This window comes from Mirounga leonina, unplaced genomic scaffold (genome assembly GCF_011800145.1).
Source record: "Mirounga leonina isolate KUSES-001 unplaced genomic scaffold, KU_Mleo_1.0 Mir_165, whole genome shotgun sequence".
Classification (NCBI taxonomy): Eukaryota; Metazoa; Chordata; class Mammalia; order Carnivora; family Phocidae; genus Mirounga; species Mirounga leonina.
This window is the reverse complement of record NW_023270415.1, coordinates 52,319,455-52,339,288: the sequence shown is the minus strand read 5'-3', so window position 1 is coordinate 52,339,288 and position 19,834 is coordinate 52,319,455. Positions and strand designations below refer to the sequence as shown.

At 34.7% G+C, this 19,834-nt stretch overlaps 1 protein-coding gene across 3 annotated transcripts in view; it reads left to right on the top strand.

The window, feature by feature from the left end:
• The window catches only part of ANGPT1 (angiopoietin 1), a 244,927-nt gene that overhangs the window by 168,634 nt on the left and 56,459 nt on the right, over positions 1–19,834 (top strand). For 2 of the 3 annotated variants that reach the window (XM_035011750.1, XM_035011752.1), the window contains one exon: positions 6,811–7,043. In XM_035011750.1, coding sequence (XP_034867641.1) covers positions 6,811–7,043 — 233 coding nt within the window. The remainder of the gene's footprint in view (positions 1–6,810; positions 7,044–19,834) is intronic. The other variant, XM_035011751.1, reaches the window with a different exon arrangement.

Genomic DNA, 19,834 nt, shown 5'->3' with positions numbered 1-19,834 from the left:
ATATCTCCCTACACACACACACACACACACACACAACTGAAAAATATTTTTTAATGGAAAACACAAACCACATAGTTTACATGAAATATTGTAAATATATTAATTGTTCTTAACATAAATACAATAGAGATGGTGTTTACACTGCTATTCTGCATCCCCAAAAGCGCACTGCATGGCTCCCAAGGTTATCAGTTCACATTTTGAATTTCACTAATTCAGCCCAATCTTTAAATTTCTAGATAACATCTTCCCAAACCATTCTAGACTCATGACTATCTAACACATCTCTCTGATTAATAAAAAAGTAACGCAAACTTGATCTAAACATTAAATTATGTAGAAGTGCATACAGTTGAAGGACAAAGTCGTCTTAATTCCATACTCCTCCACCACCACCACCCCCTGCAGAGAATCATCATTAACAGATTAAGTTTAGTGCTTATTCTTCCAGACTTTTTCTATGAATATACTAAGGCATACATCTGTGTTGAGTGTGAGTATTTGTTGTGTTTACACAGACACACGCTAATATCCAATCACACACATGTATAAATACATTTATATATAATGAATGCATATGTGTATAGATTATAACTATTCTTTACATGTTGAGTTTATTTCTAATTCATAAAAATTTATCATGGATATTTTAAACATGTAATTATATACACATATCACTCATTCCTAGGTATAGGTAGACTATAATTTACAATTTATTAGAATTTTTATGTGATTATTTAAGTTTTCATACATATTGACAAATTATCTCCGAATTTTATATTTCTCCCCAAGTGTATATGGCTTTCTAATTTCCCCAAACCTTGCTAACCATTTTATTAATGTTGTCTACTTGAAAAGTTAGGTTGTACATCTTTTCATTTTATTGACCATTTGCATTTCTTCTTCTGTGACTAGCCTATTCATGTGTGTTTCTCATCTTTCTATTACATTGTTTATCTTTGTTTTATTAACTCATATGTGCTCTTCAGTGGACATTAAAACTTTGTCATATATGCTGCAGATATGTTTCTGTAGTTTGTCATTTATTGTGCAACTTTTTATAGAAGTACTAGGTTTTTATATTTTGAAGTGTATCTGTTTGTTTTTTTCTTGCTTTCTGGCTCCCATAACATATTTAGTTTATTCTTATTTACCCAAACTATTTAAAAAAGTATTTGCCAATGTTTACTTGTAGTAATCTATGCTTCTGCTCCACATTTAAATTACAAAAATATTTAGCTATAAATTTTAAATTTGCTATGTTCAAGTTAGAAATTTAAAGTATAAATGTAACCTGAAGTTACTATACCCTTGTTTGAAGGGGGAAAAAAATCAATCTTTAAAACCCATATTTGCAACACATGTTGACACCTTACATATTAAAAATAATTAAAAAATGGAAACATCTGTAAGCAGTTTCAGACAGATAAAATTGAGAAGGTTTCTATATTTTCAACATCTTCCTCTTGTTTAAGGGCCATCTTTACACACATATTGCTTAGGAAACTGTCACCACTGTGAATTCATTGGCTGCTATGTTAAGAACTCTATTGTGGGAAACAATTTGAAAGGGGAAGCTTTTTCTGTGAAAGTTTCAAGATGTGTTCAATGATCTGAAATATTTCCAATAAGATATGTTTGAGGAGGCAGACTGTGAAAATGGAAAGAAGTCAACCAAAAACTTCAAATAAGGTTTTGTATATACTCAATTAGAACCTTTTACTGAAGTTCAAGGCCTAGATTATTTTGTTTAGTTTATTCTTCATTAAAGTGCACCTCTGCTTCAAACTAGAAGTTAAGTGCCAAAATTTTATGCATGTCTCTTCTCAGAGTGTTTCCAGAAAGATGGGAAACAGGAAGTATTCAGAATCCTGTGAGAAATACTGTCTTCAGATTTCTAACTCCATTTGTATAGATTGAGGTACACAGTTTCATAAATTGTTGTTCCATGGTACACGAATCCTAAAAGATGCATCATGATAAAAACTGTTTCTTTAATCTAAACTTCCCAAAGACTTGAGAGTGGGACTCATACACCTGATAAAAATATACAGAATGCACTCTAGAAAACAGTGCACTGGAGTTTGGAATCGGCATCCACATTTTGGATTATGCGTTTAAGTCTAAGCTAAACTTATTGCTGCAGGACAACATCAGGGAAAATATAACTATGTCGCCTATCTAATTTTAGGATGCTGGAGCTGTAATGTTATCCTTCAGATCAACCTTTACTTGTAGTTCTCTGTATCTAGCTGAGGTAGCCTCTCCCAACTGATCTGGATAGGGAAAATGGAGGAGAACCAATAAAAGACTCCAGGAAAAAATGGGATAAAATTACATTTAATGACAGAGGGGTTAAGGCAGAGTGGTGCTTAAGAAAATCTTAATTCAGATAAAAAAAAAAACTGGCTTGACAAAGAAACTGTTTTTATAAAAGATCAATAGGCTAAAATATTGTGAAAGACAAGCTCCCAGAATAACCAGATGGAGAGTGACAATTACTAAGGAGATGTTAAAGTGATTCCTTGCTTCCTAACAATATATAAATGGGTAGAAGAAATAAGTAGAAGATATTAAATCAAAGAGAGACTCTCATGCTAGTTTTCATAGCACTGGGATGTCATGGGCACATTTCTAGTCTGACAAGTTAGAAGACATGACTTTTTATCTTGGTTCTGACACAATTAGTGCATGATTTTTGGACAAGATACTTAGATTCTTATTAACTGGGGCTTGTGATATCTACCCAGTCTGTATCTCTATATTGCTTTAAGAAAGAAAGGAGATAAGGGCTTTAAAGGACTACACAATTATAATGGTATATTACAACAATGTGATTAATAGAGATAGCATGTGAATTTTTTCTGGCAAGAAAGTTTTGGATTCAAACCAATTTGGAGTAATGAGAAGGGCTGACTTCCCAAGTAGATAATAACCAGTGGATGAGAAGTATCTAAGGAAAGAGAATAGTTTTTGTTTTGTTTTTTTTTTTTAAACCAAATATGAAGAGAAGATCGAAGTAAGGGATGAGCAGTGTTGAAGAAAATGGAAGGGCCGAGAAGAGATCAGTCCTGCCCAAAAAAGTCTAAAAAGTTATGATTAATATAACGGATATACCTAATAAATTTAATAGATAATTACTATAATATAAAAGTTATTAAAGGAACTCCAAGTGAAGAAATGAGATGAGAAAATGACTGGAAGAGATAGTTAACTGGCAAGACTTGCCATTTGGGAAACGGTGTGACATGTTTCCATTTTGCCGATAGTTTTTGTGCATATTATTTTTTCTTGAATATATTTTATTCCAAACCCTGTGAGGTGTCTGTGATGCAGAGCATGGTTCTTACTTCTGTGGGCAGTCCATTCTTTACTTTGCATAAATATCTATTTTAAGATGACAGGCTATCTGGATTTCTTTTGATACGTGGTAGTCACGTGCATTAAAGGTTGTTCAGTGAACTATGAAAATTAATGTTCTTTTCATCATGTTAAGTGCATATTCCTTTTACTCAGGAAATGCAGGCCTTTTCTTCCATAAGCCAGTGCCAAGTTGTTTTCTTTGACATCAGGGAATACTTTGATCAACTTTAAATTCTCAGCTCTTTCCAAATTATCCTGAAAACCAAAACAAACAAACAAGCAAAATTCCTTTATTGACATCTCAGGTAGTAGCCATCTTTAAGTATATACTCTCTTGAATAGGGAGTGTATCAAAAGAAGTGGAGAAACATTGATTTAAAAAAAAATTTTTAAACAGCACTGTATCTGAAACAAAAGTTTGTTACAGCTGCTATTGTTTTATTTGAGGTATTCTCTCTAAAAATAAATCCTTAGAGTAGGAATGGTATCATTTTCTATTTTACATAGTACTGAGAACACTATTGGCACTTAGCAAGTAATAAATACAAGTTATAGCTACAGCATGATATTTTCTAAGCCAGAATGTTACCTACTGATTAGGAAAACTGAAAGGCCAATGCTCATCTTTTTGTAGGAACAAAATGGTAATTCAGATTTTTATTCAGTATTATATGACTGTATCATCCAAATTTTGATCTTTACATTATTATTATCATTTTAACAGCTAATTCTAAGGTTTCTTGGTAGTATACTGTAACTCTTGCGACTTTAAAAGACAATTTTTTTGTAAGTTAACTGACTTTACATTATGGGCATCTTGCATCTGATCCTTAGGAGGAAAACAAAAAATTAAAAAGTAAACTGAGAATGAGCTAAGGCATCAGTTGTGGTTAATTCTCAGATCTGAAGGCCAAAGATTACGAGACACAGAGACAACGTGCTTTGACTCCATAGCAAGTGCACTAATCACTTAACCAGTGGTTGGATAAACTTTTTAACCAATAGAGAAGGGTTTTTTGTTTGTTTGTTTGTTTTATTTAGTTTATTTTTTAACCTCTAACTTCAGCAGCAAATTATTGACACAGAAGAAAACACTAAAAGACTGTGAATCGTAACTACTCTTTACAGATGTTTCTTTTATCTTACCTGACTTCCTTGCCTAAGGTTTTCATTTCCAAAAGATGTCTTCAAAATACAGATGGCCATCACAAATTTCCCTAATCACTATACCCAGGTTCTATCCAAATTGAGTTTGCTTAACAATCAGGGTAGGGCTTCTTTCACTACTGGTGTCCCATGGAATGAGAGCAACCCAAAATAGAGGTGTGGCTTCTCTTATCTTGCACAAGTCACAGAGGTGCCCCTGACAGGTCTCAGTGGAAATTTTCATATGTGAATCTAGACATGCTACCCAAGGTGTTGTAAATTAGTAAGGTAACATGAATAGAAGCATCCCAGTGTTTTTCAGGCGTGGTTCAACAGGCAACTTTCCTGCCATATTCTGAGCCACATTTTCTTGAGACAGGTTGGTTGGCAAAGATCCAGAATGCTCATGAGCAGTTCTCTCCACACTTCTTAATCTGTGTAAAGGACAATCAGATATTCTAGCTCGTCCCCTAGTACATCAAGTAGGAAAATTTGGCTCTTCTAACATGCTCTATTTTATGATTTAAGTATTAAATTTAAAAAATTCCCGGGAGTCCCCTTTTTGCAAACTTATAGGAGTGATTCAGTGCTATATTTCTCCAAGGTAAATTAAGTGCCCAGTCTGGTATGTTACATTTGAATAACACCTTGTAAACTAAGGACTGGTTGAACCTTCTGAAAATGGAACTGAGGAAATTGAATCAGGCTTTCCTCTGAGGAATCTTAGTATATTATACACCCTATAAAATACAAATACTTTTTATTTACAGTCAGTTGCTAGGATCCAAGAGTGCTTCTGCATTCCCTATCATTTTTAATGTGCAATATGCAGAGGGAGTATCTTCTGAAGAGTTCTGAGAGAAGGAAGGTTCTCAGTTGAAGATTACATCACCCTGAGCGAAATCCCATGTCTTTGTGTAAGACCACGCCACCAGTCTGTGGTCTTCCTGTGCAGAACCATCTATGCAGTGATTTGGGAACTGATGGTGCTTTTAGGCCTGAAACTTAGGTTGAGAGACAAAGTAAGCTGTGGTTATGATACAGGACCAACCATCAGAAATCCCAAGAAATCTAATTCGCTGAGATTTTGCATAGCTTACTTTCTGGTCCTGTGGGTTCTGCATCAATACACTATTAACTGACCCCACAGAACTATTGTGAAATTTAATCACTGTTAATGTTTTGAGAATCCCAAATGAATGCAGCATAAATTAAAAAAATAGTTTCTATATTTTGTTTGTATTTTTCCTGGACTATTCTATCAGCTTCTTATTGGACCTATTTCCTTAATGAAAGTTATACTATAACTTTTACAGACTAAAATTCTTTGGGTCCAAGTCAGCCGCCTTGGATATGAGATGTACCCCAGGAAATAAATTATATTTAGGAAATAAATATTGCTCTGACAACAAATGGTCTAATAATTCTTTATTTGATATGTTATATATGTAACTCCTATAATTAATGTGTATTAAATATTTATATAAACAACATGTATATTAGAATGTTATATGTGTATATATTTTGAAAAAATTTTATTATGTTATGTTAATCACCATACATTACATCATTAGTTTTTGGTGTAGCGTTCCATGATTAATTGTTTGCGTATAACACCCAGTGCTCCATTCAATACATGCCCTCTTTAATACCCATCACCAGGCTAACCCATCCCCCAGCCCTCTCCCCTCTAGAACCCTCAGTTTGTTTCTCAGAGTCCATAGTCTCTCATGGTTTGTCTCCCCCTCTGATGCCCCCGCTTCATTTTACCCTTCCTACTATCTTCTTTTTTTTAACATATAATGTATTATTTGTTTCAGAGGTACAGGTCTGTGATTCAACAGTCTTACACAATTCACAGCGCTCACCATAGCACATACCCTCCCCAGTGTCTATCACCCAGCCACCCCATCCCTCCCACCCCCCACCACTCCAGCAACCCTCAGTTTGTTTCCTGAGATTAAGAATTCCTCATATCAGTGAGATCATATGATACATGTCTTTCTCTGATTGACTTATTTCGCTCAGCATAATACCCTCCAATTCCATCCACGTCATTGCAAATGGCAAGATCTCATTCCTTTTGATGACTGCATAATATTCCATTGTATATATATATATATACACAACACATCTTCTTTATCCATTCATCTGTGTATATTCTGAGACTGTCACTTACAAAATATTTCCATAGTGACATACCTAACTAAAATTTCTAACTTTAAATAAACTCAGGATCTAGTTGAGTCATATATTTTTGTATAGCATTTTTAAAATAGTCTTGTCTTTATTTCCTTGCAGTTTATTAGAACATAAAATCTTAGAAATGGAGGGAAAGCACAAGGAAGAGTTGGACACCTTAAAAGAAGAGAGAGAGAATCTTCAAGTCTTGGTTACTCGTCAAACGTATATAATCCAGGAACTGGAGAAACAATTGAACAGAGCCACCACCAATAATAGTGTCCTTCAGAAGCAGCAGCTGGAGCTGATGGACACAGTGCATAACCTCATCAACCTTTGCACTAAAGAAGGTGGTAAGAATTTCTTCAGTTTGGTATAGTAGATATTTTATTTAACATGGAGCAAGTAAATATTCAGTACAACTTTCTATATTGTATTGATTGCTGTATAAAAGCAGCAAAATAACTCTATTCTTAGAAGCATTGCATGAAGTTTGTACTCACAATTTTCTTATGTTTTTAACATCAGAGAATGTACTCATAAGCTTGAATTTGTGAATTCGCAGTATCATTCTAAAAGAACTTTCTAGTTTCTTCTCTCTTGCTTGCTCTTTTTAGCCTTAGATAAAACCTGCAATACTGTCCTGGATAAACATTTGATGTTATGGTGCTAGACACTTAAATACAAAAGACAAAAATTAGCCAATGTTAAAGATTAATTCAGAGTCCTGGGAGAGTTTCAGGAAGATTCCCATTTTAAAACTAGTATTAATTATTTCTTTTGTAGAGGGGGGAGAAGGAAGAGTTGCTTATTGGGAGATATAGAAGCTCCCAATAACTATTATGAAGGAGAAAGAATCTTTGTTATTAAAAGTCTTTATTAAGATCACTTATGTTTAGTCCTGTGTAGAGAAGCCCTAACCAGGGCATCAAGCATATTTATTCTGGGCTGTCTTTGTGACAGTGGAAATATATATATATTTTAAATCCTGGTACAGTTAACATACAGTGTTATATTAGTTTCAGGTGTTGGAAATACAAATTTTTAATATGACTAGAATATCTGGAGCCACTTAACCATTGAAAATATTGTAGGCCTATGTCTCTTTAGAAGATATCTATCCATCTGCCCATCCCCACCCAATAATTATTGAATGAGTGTCTCTGTGAACGCTTGTCCACTTCAAACAGATCCTTTCCCTAGTCTCAGGAGAGCTCTTCAAAGTTTGGAGCTTAAAGTCATCTTCTGTAGTTCTGCTCGCTAATCAGCCTTTCTCTGAGTGAAGATGCGATGAATCGTAAATAGTGATGAGTGAAAGAAAACACCAATTACATCTGAAAGTTATGGTTGTCACTAAGCTGTGGCTTATGTGACCATTCATGCGGTGGTTCCATGTGCATATGCAATATACATCCACAGAGGGTTCTTTAATAGTGGACTTGAGCTATATGAAAAATTAGCTCAATTCCATACTTTCATGTATAGATATGAATATAGATGATAATTCCATATGAAGTGATCTTGTTTTAAAGACATTTCACATTTTTCTATTACACTCCATTACCTTGAGTTTTATCTCCTTTAGATAGTCTAAACAAGTCCTTAATATACTTTGTAAAGAATATTTTTTAAACAGTAAGTTCCCAGAGCTCCATTTGGGTGTGCTAAGAAATGTGATTGGGAAGGAAAAAACCTGCTAATCAGTCAGCGCCTGCCAAAACCTTCGGTTAGAGTCCACTGGAAGGAAAGCTTGGTATGATTTTGCCAGAGAATTTTAATGGAGCTCATGAGTATTTAGAAATTAAGTATTAATATGAGACATATCTATTCTCATATTGAACTTAATACATTAGGGGGAACATTGAAAACATATTTTTCTTATCATCCTGAGACTTAAAGCACATGGAGTTGAGTATTTCTTTCTTTCTTTTTTTCTTTCTTTTTCTTTTTTTTTTTTTTTCATGTTGTTAGAAATATCAAGCCCTGGTGATTCTCACAGAGCTCATATGTCTGCCTACTTATCATAATTTCACTTCTTTTCTGAGTATTTGTCCAATAAATATGTCTTTAAACTTTTAGAGGCAGGGGTGGAAGTGACTGCAAAAGTAAAATTCCTGACTAGGTTTGGAGTTTGGGGGCAACAGCAGGCAACCAAACATCTGTTCAAGAAACATTTACTGAATAATTATGATACTGTTAGATGCTACCCGTGTAGCGTCTCAGGGTGTGTGAAAAGTAGCTGTGTCTCTTTTGTGATGTAGCATATCCAAAACAAACAAAAATAGGAGAGACAAATTGTCTAATACTTCAGGCCTCTTGACATTTATTTTCTTTTTAATGATACAATCCTAAAATAAATTCTGATTTAATTGCAGGACTTGTGATCATCATGTAAATCTATTATCCTGTTTTCCAGTGTGTTCTGTGCTCTCATAACCATAGGTTTTATTTGCTTCTTGTTAATTGTTGTTTTCTTTAATTCTATAGTTAATATTCTGACCAAATATTTTATTATTAAGGACTCATAAAAGACACAAAAATGGAAAATGCCTCTTAATAAGGTTTCTATCAAGATTTTAATTCTCTGCATATCTTCATTTTCACTGGTGTCATAGTCTTTATTATGGTGAATTTGAAATTTTAAATAACTCATACCATAATACTGGATTAAAATCAGTCACTAAAATGAATTTTTATTTCATCCTAATTCTAAAACATGTAAGTAAAACCTTTCCTACTTTTGTGACCAACAACTCATTTACCAAATGTATTTATTTTTTATCAAGGAATTTTATGCAAATGTTATACTTTTACATTTAAATATATGCAAATATGCCTAAAATCAATATACCACAATTGATTTTTATGCATCGATTTTTAAAAATGTGTATCTTAAGAACTCAAAGAGTAATCTAAAAGATTTTCCAAAATCTTCATGAGCTATGTTATAATACAAAAGCCAAAATGTTTAATTGACTTTAAAGATCCTCCATTTGCAACTTGACCCAATCACTTATGGAGACAGCCTAAATGTAACACTACAAAGCAAGAGAAGAAATTTTTTAGTGAGTTTTCTGTGTTGCCAGCAACTAATTTAACCTTTATGAAGATGTTTCATCATTTTATAAAGTCAGTATAATTATGTCTACTTCTCAGTGATAGGGAAAGGATTAAATTAGGTACTGCCTATAAAAGCAAACAACACATGACATAGGTGACTCATTAAACTTTAGTTCCTTCTTTCTCCTCCAAGTGACAAGGTTAAATTAAACACAAATTTATTAAGTGCTATCTATAAGCAAACTTCTTTCATGGAAAATGTCTGAATACAATGCTCAACAGTGTTTAACTGTTGACAGTCATCCAAGCAGTTTCTTTTAGCCTCAGTTTTCATATCCAAAATGGGATCATAATACATACCTGATGAGATTATAGTAAATTAAAAGAACTTTTTATAAAACATATAGCATCAGTGCCTATCCGTAGTAAATGCTGAAAAAATTATAGTCTATTTACTTTTATGCCTTCTAAAGTATTTATAACTCACTAAAGTTACATGATAAAAGCATTCTCAAGAAGTGTTGGCTGGAAATTTATCCTTTCCCTAACATGTGCTTGGCCCAGGAATTGTAAATCCATCTTTGCATGTAGGGATTATTTTTGTTTAGTTTCACAGAACTTTTCCTACTAAAATAAGATACGTTTAAGCTAAGTACAATTTTTAACAAACACACTTTCTGAAATAATTCACCAACCTGTCCTCTTCTTGTTCCAAATAGGCAATAGTAGTGTTTTAGGCAAATAATCATTTCAAACAGAATTGCATCCATTTTGTAAAGCTTCTGGGTAACACATTTATTTTTGTCTAACCCTTGTCTGCAAACATTTGGCCACACTTATTCTTAGAAACATTACCCACTAAAAAAATATTGCCCTCAGTGTTATCATAGCATCAAAACTTAGCTTATTGCTTCATGTTTTTGGCAACTCACAGTTATTGCTGGAATTAAATAGTTTACATTGATAATGGCATGGATACAAGGCTTGGAATTCTTCTGAGCAGGATAATCCGGTACTGTAACCATCGAACCTTCACCAGTCATCTTTATGTTCAGAGGCGATTAAGCTGTCGCCACATACATTGAGCACACATGAGGCAAACATTGTATTATGTGATCAAGAACTTAATTAGTAACCAAGAATTTAAAAAAGGAAGAAAGAAAATAATATTTAGCCTCCACTCCCTACCACAGGCTGGTTTTCTTACTGTCTAAATCACCTTAGAGCATACTCCTGCTATACCAAGATATGATTAATAAATTTATCCATTCATTCCAAAATGTATAACAACTGTTCTGTTTCACATTCTCTTCTGGGGGATAAGAATGTTCATCCATCTTTATTTAACAAATATTTGTTGAGTTCTGGTAATACAGCAGATGAGGTTCAGGCCACTGGGAAGAGAGAAAAGATGTAGTTCAGTCTGTAGCTTCAAGGAAACTAGAGTTTGGTGGGTAGAGAGACAGATAAACACACAATTATATTTCGTATTTCATATTTTGCTACACATGAGGCTAAGGTGTCAGGGCACTAGTGAAATACACAAGAGAAATATTAAAATCATGGCAGGGGCAGGATGAAGGCAAAATATAGCATCTGCAGTTTTCTTAAGGATTTTGCTGAATGCTTACTATAATTCAGGCATTATTGAAGCTTTATGTGTATTAACTTAGTCCCAACAATAACAATATGAGATAAATACTATGGCTAGTCCCATTTTATAAATTCTACAGAGAACTTGAGTAATTTGCCCAAGGTTACGCGTAGCTGGTAAAAGTTGATCCACGATTGAAACACAGGTAGGATGGCTCTAATGGGATGATAACGGCTAAGTCTTCAAAATAAAGAAAACAGAGCATACTCCAGACAGCTCAAAGAACATGTATATTTGCCAGGAGTCATGGCAGGGAGTGGGATATACCTAAATGCATAGCCTAAATATCAGAATCAAAGCCAGGAGAACAATGAAAGATGGAATTAGAGAAGTAAACTGAGGGAGATCAAGGAAGCCACATTTTTTTCTCTGAAAGCAGTAGGGAGTCCTGTCAATGTATGAGGACCATGTTGACATTTGCATTTTAGAAAAAAATTGCCCCAGTCACAATGTAGGAAGAATGTACTGGAAAGTTGATAAGGTTGGAAGTGGAGGGACCAGATGGGTGTTTTGCCATTATTATTAAAATATTAGCAAATATTTGGAGAGTAAAAGCCAATCTTCTGAGCTCTTTGCATATATTAACTCATTCAGTTCTGATAACAACTCTATAAGCTGGGTGCTCTTATTAGCTTCCTATGACAGATAAGGAAACTAAGCATAGAGAAGTAAATCATTTGCAAATATCACGCTGCTAGCAAGTGGGCAAGCTGAGATTTGAACCCAGAGTCTGATTCTGGAGTCTGTACATTATCTATCCACTGTACTATGATGGGAAGGAAGATAGAGTTGATGGTGGTTTTCATCTCATTCTCAAAAGGATATCCTAGGAGAGAAATAATGAGGTGGGACCAAAGAGGGGCAAATGAAAAGACAGATAGAGGGGAAAAGCATGAACAAAGAGAATTAGAATCAACAAGAAATAATGACCTATTAGAAAGTGAGTCAAATATAACTCTTAATTTTCTGGGTTCAGTAACAGAAGGGATGTTAATTACATTCCTAAAAATCAGCAACATTTAAAAAGAAACAGGTTTAAGGGGGAAAGATTAATGAGTTTAGTTTGGGGCATATTGACTGAGGTGACTATGGGAAAATTTGAATCTGGAAGTCAGAGAAATACAAATTTGTAATTCAGGAGTGAAATCTGGATGACCACATACATTGCCGTGTCCTCAGAGGAGACCAGTGGTAAATCCATGCAGCAAGTGAAATCAGTTGAAAGTGCATATAAAGTAGGGCGCCTGGGTGGCTCAGTTGGTTGAGCGACTGCCTTCGGCTCAGGTCATGATCCTGGAGTCCCAGGATCGAGTCCCGCATCGGGCTCCCTGCTCGCCAGGGAGCCCGCTTCTCCCTCTGACCCTCCGCCCTCTCATGTGCTTGCTCTCTCTCATTCTCTCAAATAAATAAATAAAATCTTTCAAAAAAAAAAAGAAGGTGCATATAAAGCAATGACTCAACCATTTGGGGGGTTGTAGATCTATTTCAGAATCTGATAAAAACTAGCCTATCTTTCCTTCTCACTTAGTGCAAACACTCAGGCACAAGTTTATGTGCGATTTCAGAGAATTTACATACTAAGATTATGAACCCATTTTAAAATAATAAGAATATAAAATCCAAGACAGAAAATTGAGAGTTCTTTATGGGATAGTTAAAAGGAGGTCGGAAAGAAAACAGAATTAGGAAGAAAAACGAGTAGCGAGGAGTGTTACAACAGAGAGAGAAAAGTTCTGTGAAAAGTCTTATCCTCATGGCTTATAAATAAGCAGAAAGGCAAAAAAAAAAAAAAAAAAAAAAAGAAGGAAGGAAGAAAAGAGAAGAAGGGGAGGGGAGGGGAGGGAAGGGAAGAAAAAGCAGCCTGAAAAGCGAATCTTGAACTGGGATGTGGCCTCTCCCTGTAGGAGAGCTTGGGTGACATGTATGGTTCAATTGCATGGGTCAAAGACAAAAATGAGCAAGAGGAGTTAAAAGCAAAAAAACTCTCTACCCATATCCAGCAAACTTGGTTGTGAAAGGACAGATACCAGTTTGGGTAGGGATGCACACAGGGTAGAGAGAAGTAAAAGAAGCTTAAATACTGAGAGACACGAGCATGTTTGTATATTTGAACATGAAGTTCAAATTTCAAACCATAAAGAGCTTCTCATGCAGGTCATTAAAAAAAAAAAGAAAATTTCTTTCACCTCACCTGAAAGACATAATGACTGCTACTATAAATTTTTAAACCATCTAAATTATTTGGTTTAAAATGTCTTTCCCAGAGGCTGATTGCAGTGGTATGGAACTTCTGATCATTATTTTTGGTCCTCTGGCCTTCTGAAAAGGGGAAATGAGGCATTTGTTTCTTTCCCAGTGCTGAGGAGACATTTGGCTCTGTTCTCAGAATAATTCTACCATCTGAAAGGAATTTACCTCCCGTGCAGTGTCTATTGAGTTTGTGAAGTAAATCATTCAGTCGAGGGATGAGATAGTTTGAACTCCTGCAAGTCCCTGGAGTTAAGAATGATTCTAAAAACATCACAAGCAATGGGAGGAAATTAAAACTTTTTGAATGTCACTTATATAAATATTGATAAAAATAGAATATATCATTTTCATTGACTGAGTAAAATATTTGGGTTTTAGTTGACTACTTGTAATGCACAATTTAACATTAGGTAGAAAGAGAAAGAAAAATACAGGAAGTCATCTGCTGCACACTACAGTGAGCACTTGTTCCCATTTAATGAGGGAAATGCTTTATCTTGACAGAAAATTATATGTCAAACATTTACAATTTCCTTAAAACGAAACACACTTTCTAGCACTTCCTTTCATAAAACCCAATGGCTGTAAGGGGAAAGTGATTGTTTATTTTTGGAAATGGTATATTTCTCCTTTTTGATGGAGCATGTTATCTGCCTTTTGAAAAGTTACAATTTCTGTGGAAAAAAAAAAACTGCGTGAATAGCAGATAGCCAAACTCATGATAACAAAAAATAATACAGCCTTTGACCTCTCCCATGAATTATTTCTAAACTACCTCTTTTGGGGGAGATTTGAAACTTTGTGGTTAATTCTCTATTGGAATTCAAGTTTCAATTTCAGAAACTAAACTTTTTGAAAAGGGGTATCTCCTGGTTCTAGCTGGGCCTGGAAGTTACCAAGGTGAAAGGCCCCCCTGCAAAAAAAAAAACAACAAAAAAAGGTGTTGCCTTTCTGCTCCAACATTTCTATGAGCAAACTCCATTTCTTCTTCTCCTTAGCTTTCATGGTCTGGTTGGTTAAAGCAAAGAAGCACAAAATATTTTTAATAAAATTTCAGCTAAGTCATTTCCTGGACTCATCCACACTCAAGTTGAACTGAACAGATATTTTCTAAGTCTAGGGTCATAATGGGTCATAAGCTCTGGTACTTTACACAGAGTCCAAATGACACCTCTAATTACTTGGAGGGAAAGTAAGAAAAAAAACCACATTTTATTAACATCTTTAAGTATGTATGCATCACATTAACCATAAACCCTCATGAAATGTCTTCTGCTTTAAGAAGGGAGAAAGATGAAATAAAACCTGAGAAATATTACAACCAATCAGTTAGGCTTAAATACATATAAACAAAATAATATTGATTTTTAGCATTATTCTAAAAGTTGATTGTAAAGAACCTTTAAAACAATTGATAGAAAACATTTTTAGTTTCCTATTAGAGCTCACCATTTATTTTCAACTAGAGAATATCAACATCATAACTAAGGACACTGGACTCTCATCTTACCACTGGCTTGGATGTTCATATTCTGAGTGGAACCATTTCCAATAAGGAATCACATTAATATGTGACCTAGAACGATCTACTTTTTTTTAAATGAATTTATGATGAAGTTAAATTATTAAATGAAATACCAATTAAGCCAAACCTCTTTTAATTTTGTATTTTATTGTGTCTTTGCATATATCCATAATTATTTTTAGGTGTGAACATTCTGTTTTCATAGCCAGCCTGAGTTCCTTTAGAGTAGTGAATTTAACTTTGGGTTTAATTTTAAGTGGAGATTTGGTTCTAAAGGAAGCTTTGCTGGTTCTTTTGGCCTCATGTACACATACTTACAAATGCACAAATAGACTGAATCTCAACCATACTTAATTCTCCAGCTCATCTCCCTAGAGCTGGGATTTAGACAGAGATGGTCACATAATCGGCGTCTTGGAGCACCTATGACATATGCCATCTAGAGGGCAAGGCATGTTGGTCTAGCAGGAACAGGAATCAAGGGCATCTGAGTTCTAGTCCCAGCTCTGCTGCTAGTTGCTTAACATAAAACTACCACACACCTTAGAGTCTGTCTGGTGTCCTAGACAAATCCACACATTTTATGACTCATCAATCATTCCATTTCTCCTCTTCATTTTGTATCACTTCTAACGACTAGGAAAACCCCAAGTTCAGAACGAACCTCAGCATGGTAACCAAGTATTATTCCTCAAGTAGATTCACCACAAGAGTAAGAATCGAAGTGACATACCTATGGTGACAGTCAGCCTCTATTTAAAACTTCAAAGTGACGTGTTTTGGTTTTGGTTTTTTGGGGTTTTTTTGTCAGTTTTCAAAAGCATCTGGCAATTCTTTCCATTTATAGCATTGCCCAAAGACTTTCATTCCATTTTTAATGGCTTTTGCTGAAATCAATTATTTGTCTACTTATAACAAAGCACAAAAGACCCTTGAAGCTTTCCCACACACATGGGAAATCTTTTGTTCAAAATCAATATATTCCAGTCAGGCCAAAAACATTACATGGGAAATTAACACACATGAAACACCTGAAATATTTTTAATGAAATGACCTTCGGAACAAATGGCAAGGGTCATGTAGCACTCGTAACTGCCCATCAGGGTGCCCAAAAGGGAAACACAGAAATAAATTTTGTGAAAAATGAGTATTACTTGATTAAACAAAGGTTGTGTGCAAATCCATTTTCAACTTTCAGTTCTTTTTTTGTATCCTTTGTTGTTTTAACTGTAATATGCATTAAATATACATTCAGTTATATATATGAGTCATTCCACATTAGAAGAACACTGGGAATTTTATTTGAATACACTAATCAAACTAAAGTAGAATTATGTAGAATTACTTGATGTTTCATTATCCTACACTAAAAAAAATAGCATAAAATTAGTAATCTAGCTATGGCATAGGGTGGTTTGCATGTCCACATAGATTTAACAGTTTATGCAATTTATACATACATCTCAATATTACTAAAAATATATACACCTACAATTATACATAGGGGTCATATATTCTCCAGATAATTAAAATGTATCTCTTCAAGTTGTAAAATATTAAGAAAATTAAAAAATATTGTGATAGTACATATTCTGCATTGTTTTAATCTTTTCTTGCAGAAAAGATTGAATAAAATTGAAGCTTTTTGTAATAATTTAATTCACTATCATCAGCATGACCTAATTTGCATCAGAATACCACTATGCCTTTGGAAAAGTATGTGATTTGTCCCTTATATACTGTCCAAACTGTTCTCATTTCTTATTTTTGCCTACTTCTAAGATTACTGTCTCTTCCTCATACACACAAGAAAACCTTTTGATTATCATTTTGTTGTTGTTGTTGTCTTCATGCCTGATTCTAGAAGGTGAACACACACACACTCCCACACAAATACCACATATACGCTCACCCTCCCTTTCCCTACCAGCCCTTCCTCTAAACTTGTAGCTTCAGCAGATGGTCCAGAGGTTGGGACATCAAGTAATTAGGCTTGTGAGAATATTGTCCAAGATTAATGAGGGTAAATTTTGGTCAGCATGATTTTTAGGATATAGACATTATCAAATCCAATATAGCTTCTCAGGCACCTCTTATTTCCTCATGCTCTGTTAGCTTTTGAAGTTGTGGGCACCAGTGCTCCACATTTCTGCTGAGAGTTCCCACCTCACACATAATTCTGCTGCCTGTGGCCCTCTTCTATCCTCGACATTTTTCTTCTTTCTTATCTTTTCTAACCCCTGTCATTCTTCCAATACTCCCCGCTTCCGAGAGAAGAGGCCGTAGCCATTCTGAATTAAGGCCTGTCCTGATTCACCCAAGACCCTGGGTATGACCTTGTCATCTGAGATAAGTATTGCTGGGGACTCTGTGACAGATGAGTCATTGGAGTACTGTTTGGCTTTGACTTCACTCCAGGAGCCAGTAAGAAATAGTTAAGATTCTTGGCTTTATAGTCAAAAGAGTTCAACTACTTAGAAGTTTTAGTGAAGTTAGAAAGCATCTCTGAGCCTCCGATTCCTCATATATACAACAATATATTGATAATAGTATTTCATAAGGTATTTACGAGGACTAAATGAAACGAGACATATAAAACATACTTGGCTCACAAAATTCAGAGTTGAACACATAGTAAGTGTGCTAATTTCTAATACTGAGTGTGCCAATTGATTTTATTATCATCACGATTATTATAGTTCCACCAAGAAGATGATGGGTAGTTAAGATTTTAAGTATCATCTACAAATATGCACACACAAAGAACACTTCCTTTTACAAAAATTTTAATTGAAGTAATAATGTAGCACATAAGTGATCTTCAGGTGTTCTTTTATACTGAGGTTAGGGGGACTATGGGGAAAAGAATAGTAGATCTTTAAAAAGAGAACCTTTTAGCTACTCACCCAAAGACCTCAGACTTAAAGTATTTACAAATAGAATATGTGTTTGTTATGCTGTGTATAGCAGTTTGCATTATATATAATACATTTACACACATAAACATGTATATGTACAAGTATGTTACATTAAATTGTATGCAATTGCCATTTTTGTAGGTTAAAAATCATGCTGAGATATCAACCCCTAGGTATTTAGGTTCATATGCATATGTTTTATATAAAATAAAATACCAACTTTCAAATTTTCAATTCAGAAGCATAAAGCTTTTATGTATTTATGTAGTTATACATATGTGGTATGTATTTATAAAGTCATTGGTAAGTCTCCCTCACCCTCATACCTACACACATAATACTGAAATATTGAATATTGCCTGTAAACCTTTTAATTTTCCACTCGTGAAGTGCAAGGTATTACCTTCTTCCACTTTTAAGTCCTTTCTTTTTTTTTTTTTTTTGAAGCTGAAAATATTTTAAATGTTTAAAAATGAAAAAGTATTCATGAAATGCAACCGATTAATCAGGTATATCAGTTGCAGTAGTTTGACAAAATATGAACATGTTCAGAAAGTTCTATTTCATGTTGGTAAAGGATCTGCCAAATACACATCAATCCCTTAACCATACAGTTGTTTTTTTATTATGTTATATTAATCACAATACATTACATCATCAGTTTTTGATGTAGTGTTCCATGATTCATTGTTTGTGTATAACACCCGGTGCTCCATGCAGTACGTGCCCTATTTAACACCCATCACCAGGCTAACCCATCCTCCCATCCCCCTCCCCTCTAGAACCCTCAGTTTGTTTCTCAGAGTCCACAGTCTCTCATGGTTCGTCTCCCCCTCCGATTTCCCCCCCCTTCATTCTTCCCTTCCTGCTATCTTCTTCTTTTTTTCTTTTTAACATATAATGTATTATTTATAAATTAGGAATCTAGGGAGTGTCTTCAAATGGATTTTCCACAAGATGCCCACACACCTGGTGGAAAAGTATAGAATCTAATCAGTCAGTTGTTTGCTTGTTTGCACCTTATCAGATATGATGATTTACTTATCCTTATGTTCAGTTAACTTCAGTGTCCTGTTGAGGTGAAAAATTATAGATTTAGGATCAATTCCTGTACTGTGATCTCCATAGTGATGATGGTCCAATAAGTAACACAAGGATTATCCTTAAACCAATAACTTGATCCACATATATTGTGATGCTTGTTAAATACTGGAGAGATAGGAACCATTAGCCACGTCTAAGATTTAAAAAGAATATTTGAAGAATCGACACCTTTATGGCAGTTTATTGGCAAGTAACTAGGATCAAGGACTTTGGCTTTTTACATTGTCTCTAGTATAGCAAAGGCTAACTGTTTTCTGTGTTCTGTACTAGATTTGCTACAACTCAGAATTACCAATTCCACATTCCAGGAAGTTTTCCCTTGAGGGTTCATCTGAATTGAAGTGACCCTCTGCCTCAGCTTTATGGTTCTTCCCTCAAGTCAGCCCAGTGGTAGACATGCCATCTGGCTTGAAATTTGTTGGGCAAATAAAAGGGAGAGCCAGATAAAGTCAACAGTTGCTGCAATCAGGGTCTCAGGTTGCTTATTGGCTGAATGTTGGCTGGTGAAAGACAGACATGCACCTGCTTGTGTCCCTATTCTTTCCCTTTAGCTCATGAAGATTAGGTTATAGAGATAAGGCTAAATGAAAAGAATGAATAATGATTCTTTCCTAAAACTTTCTAGATTTATT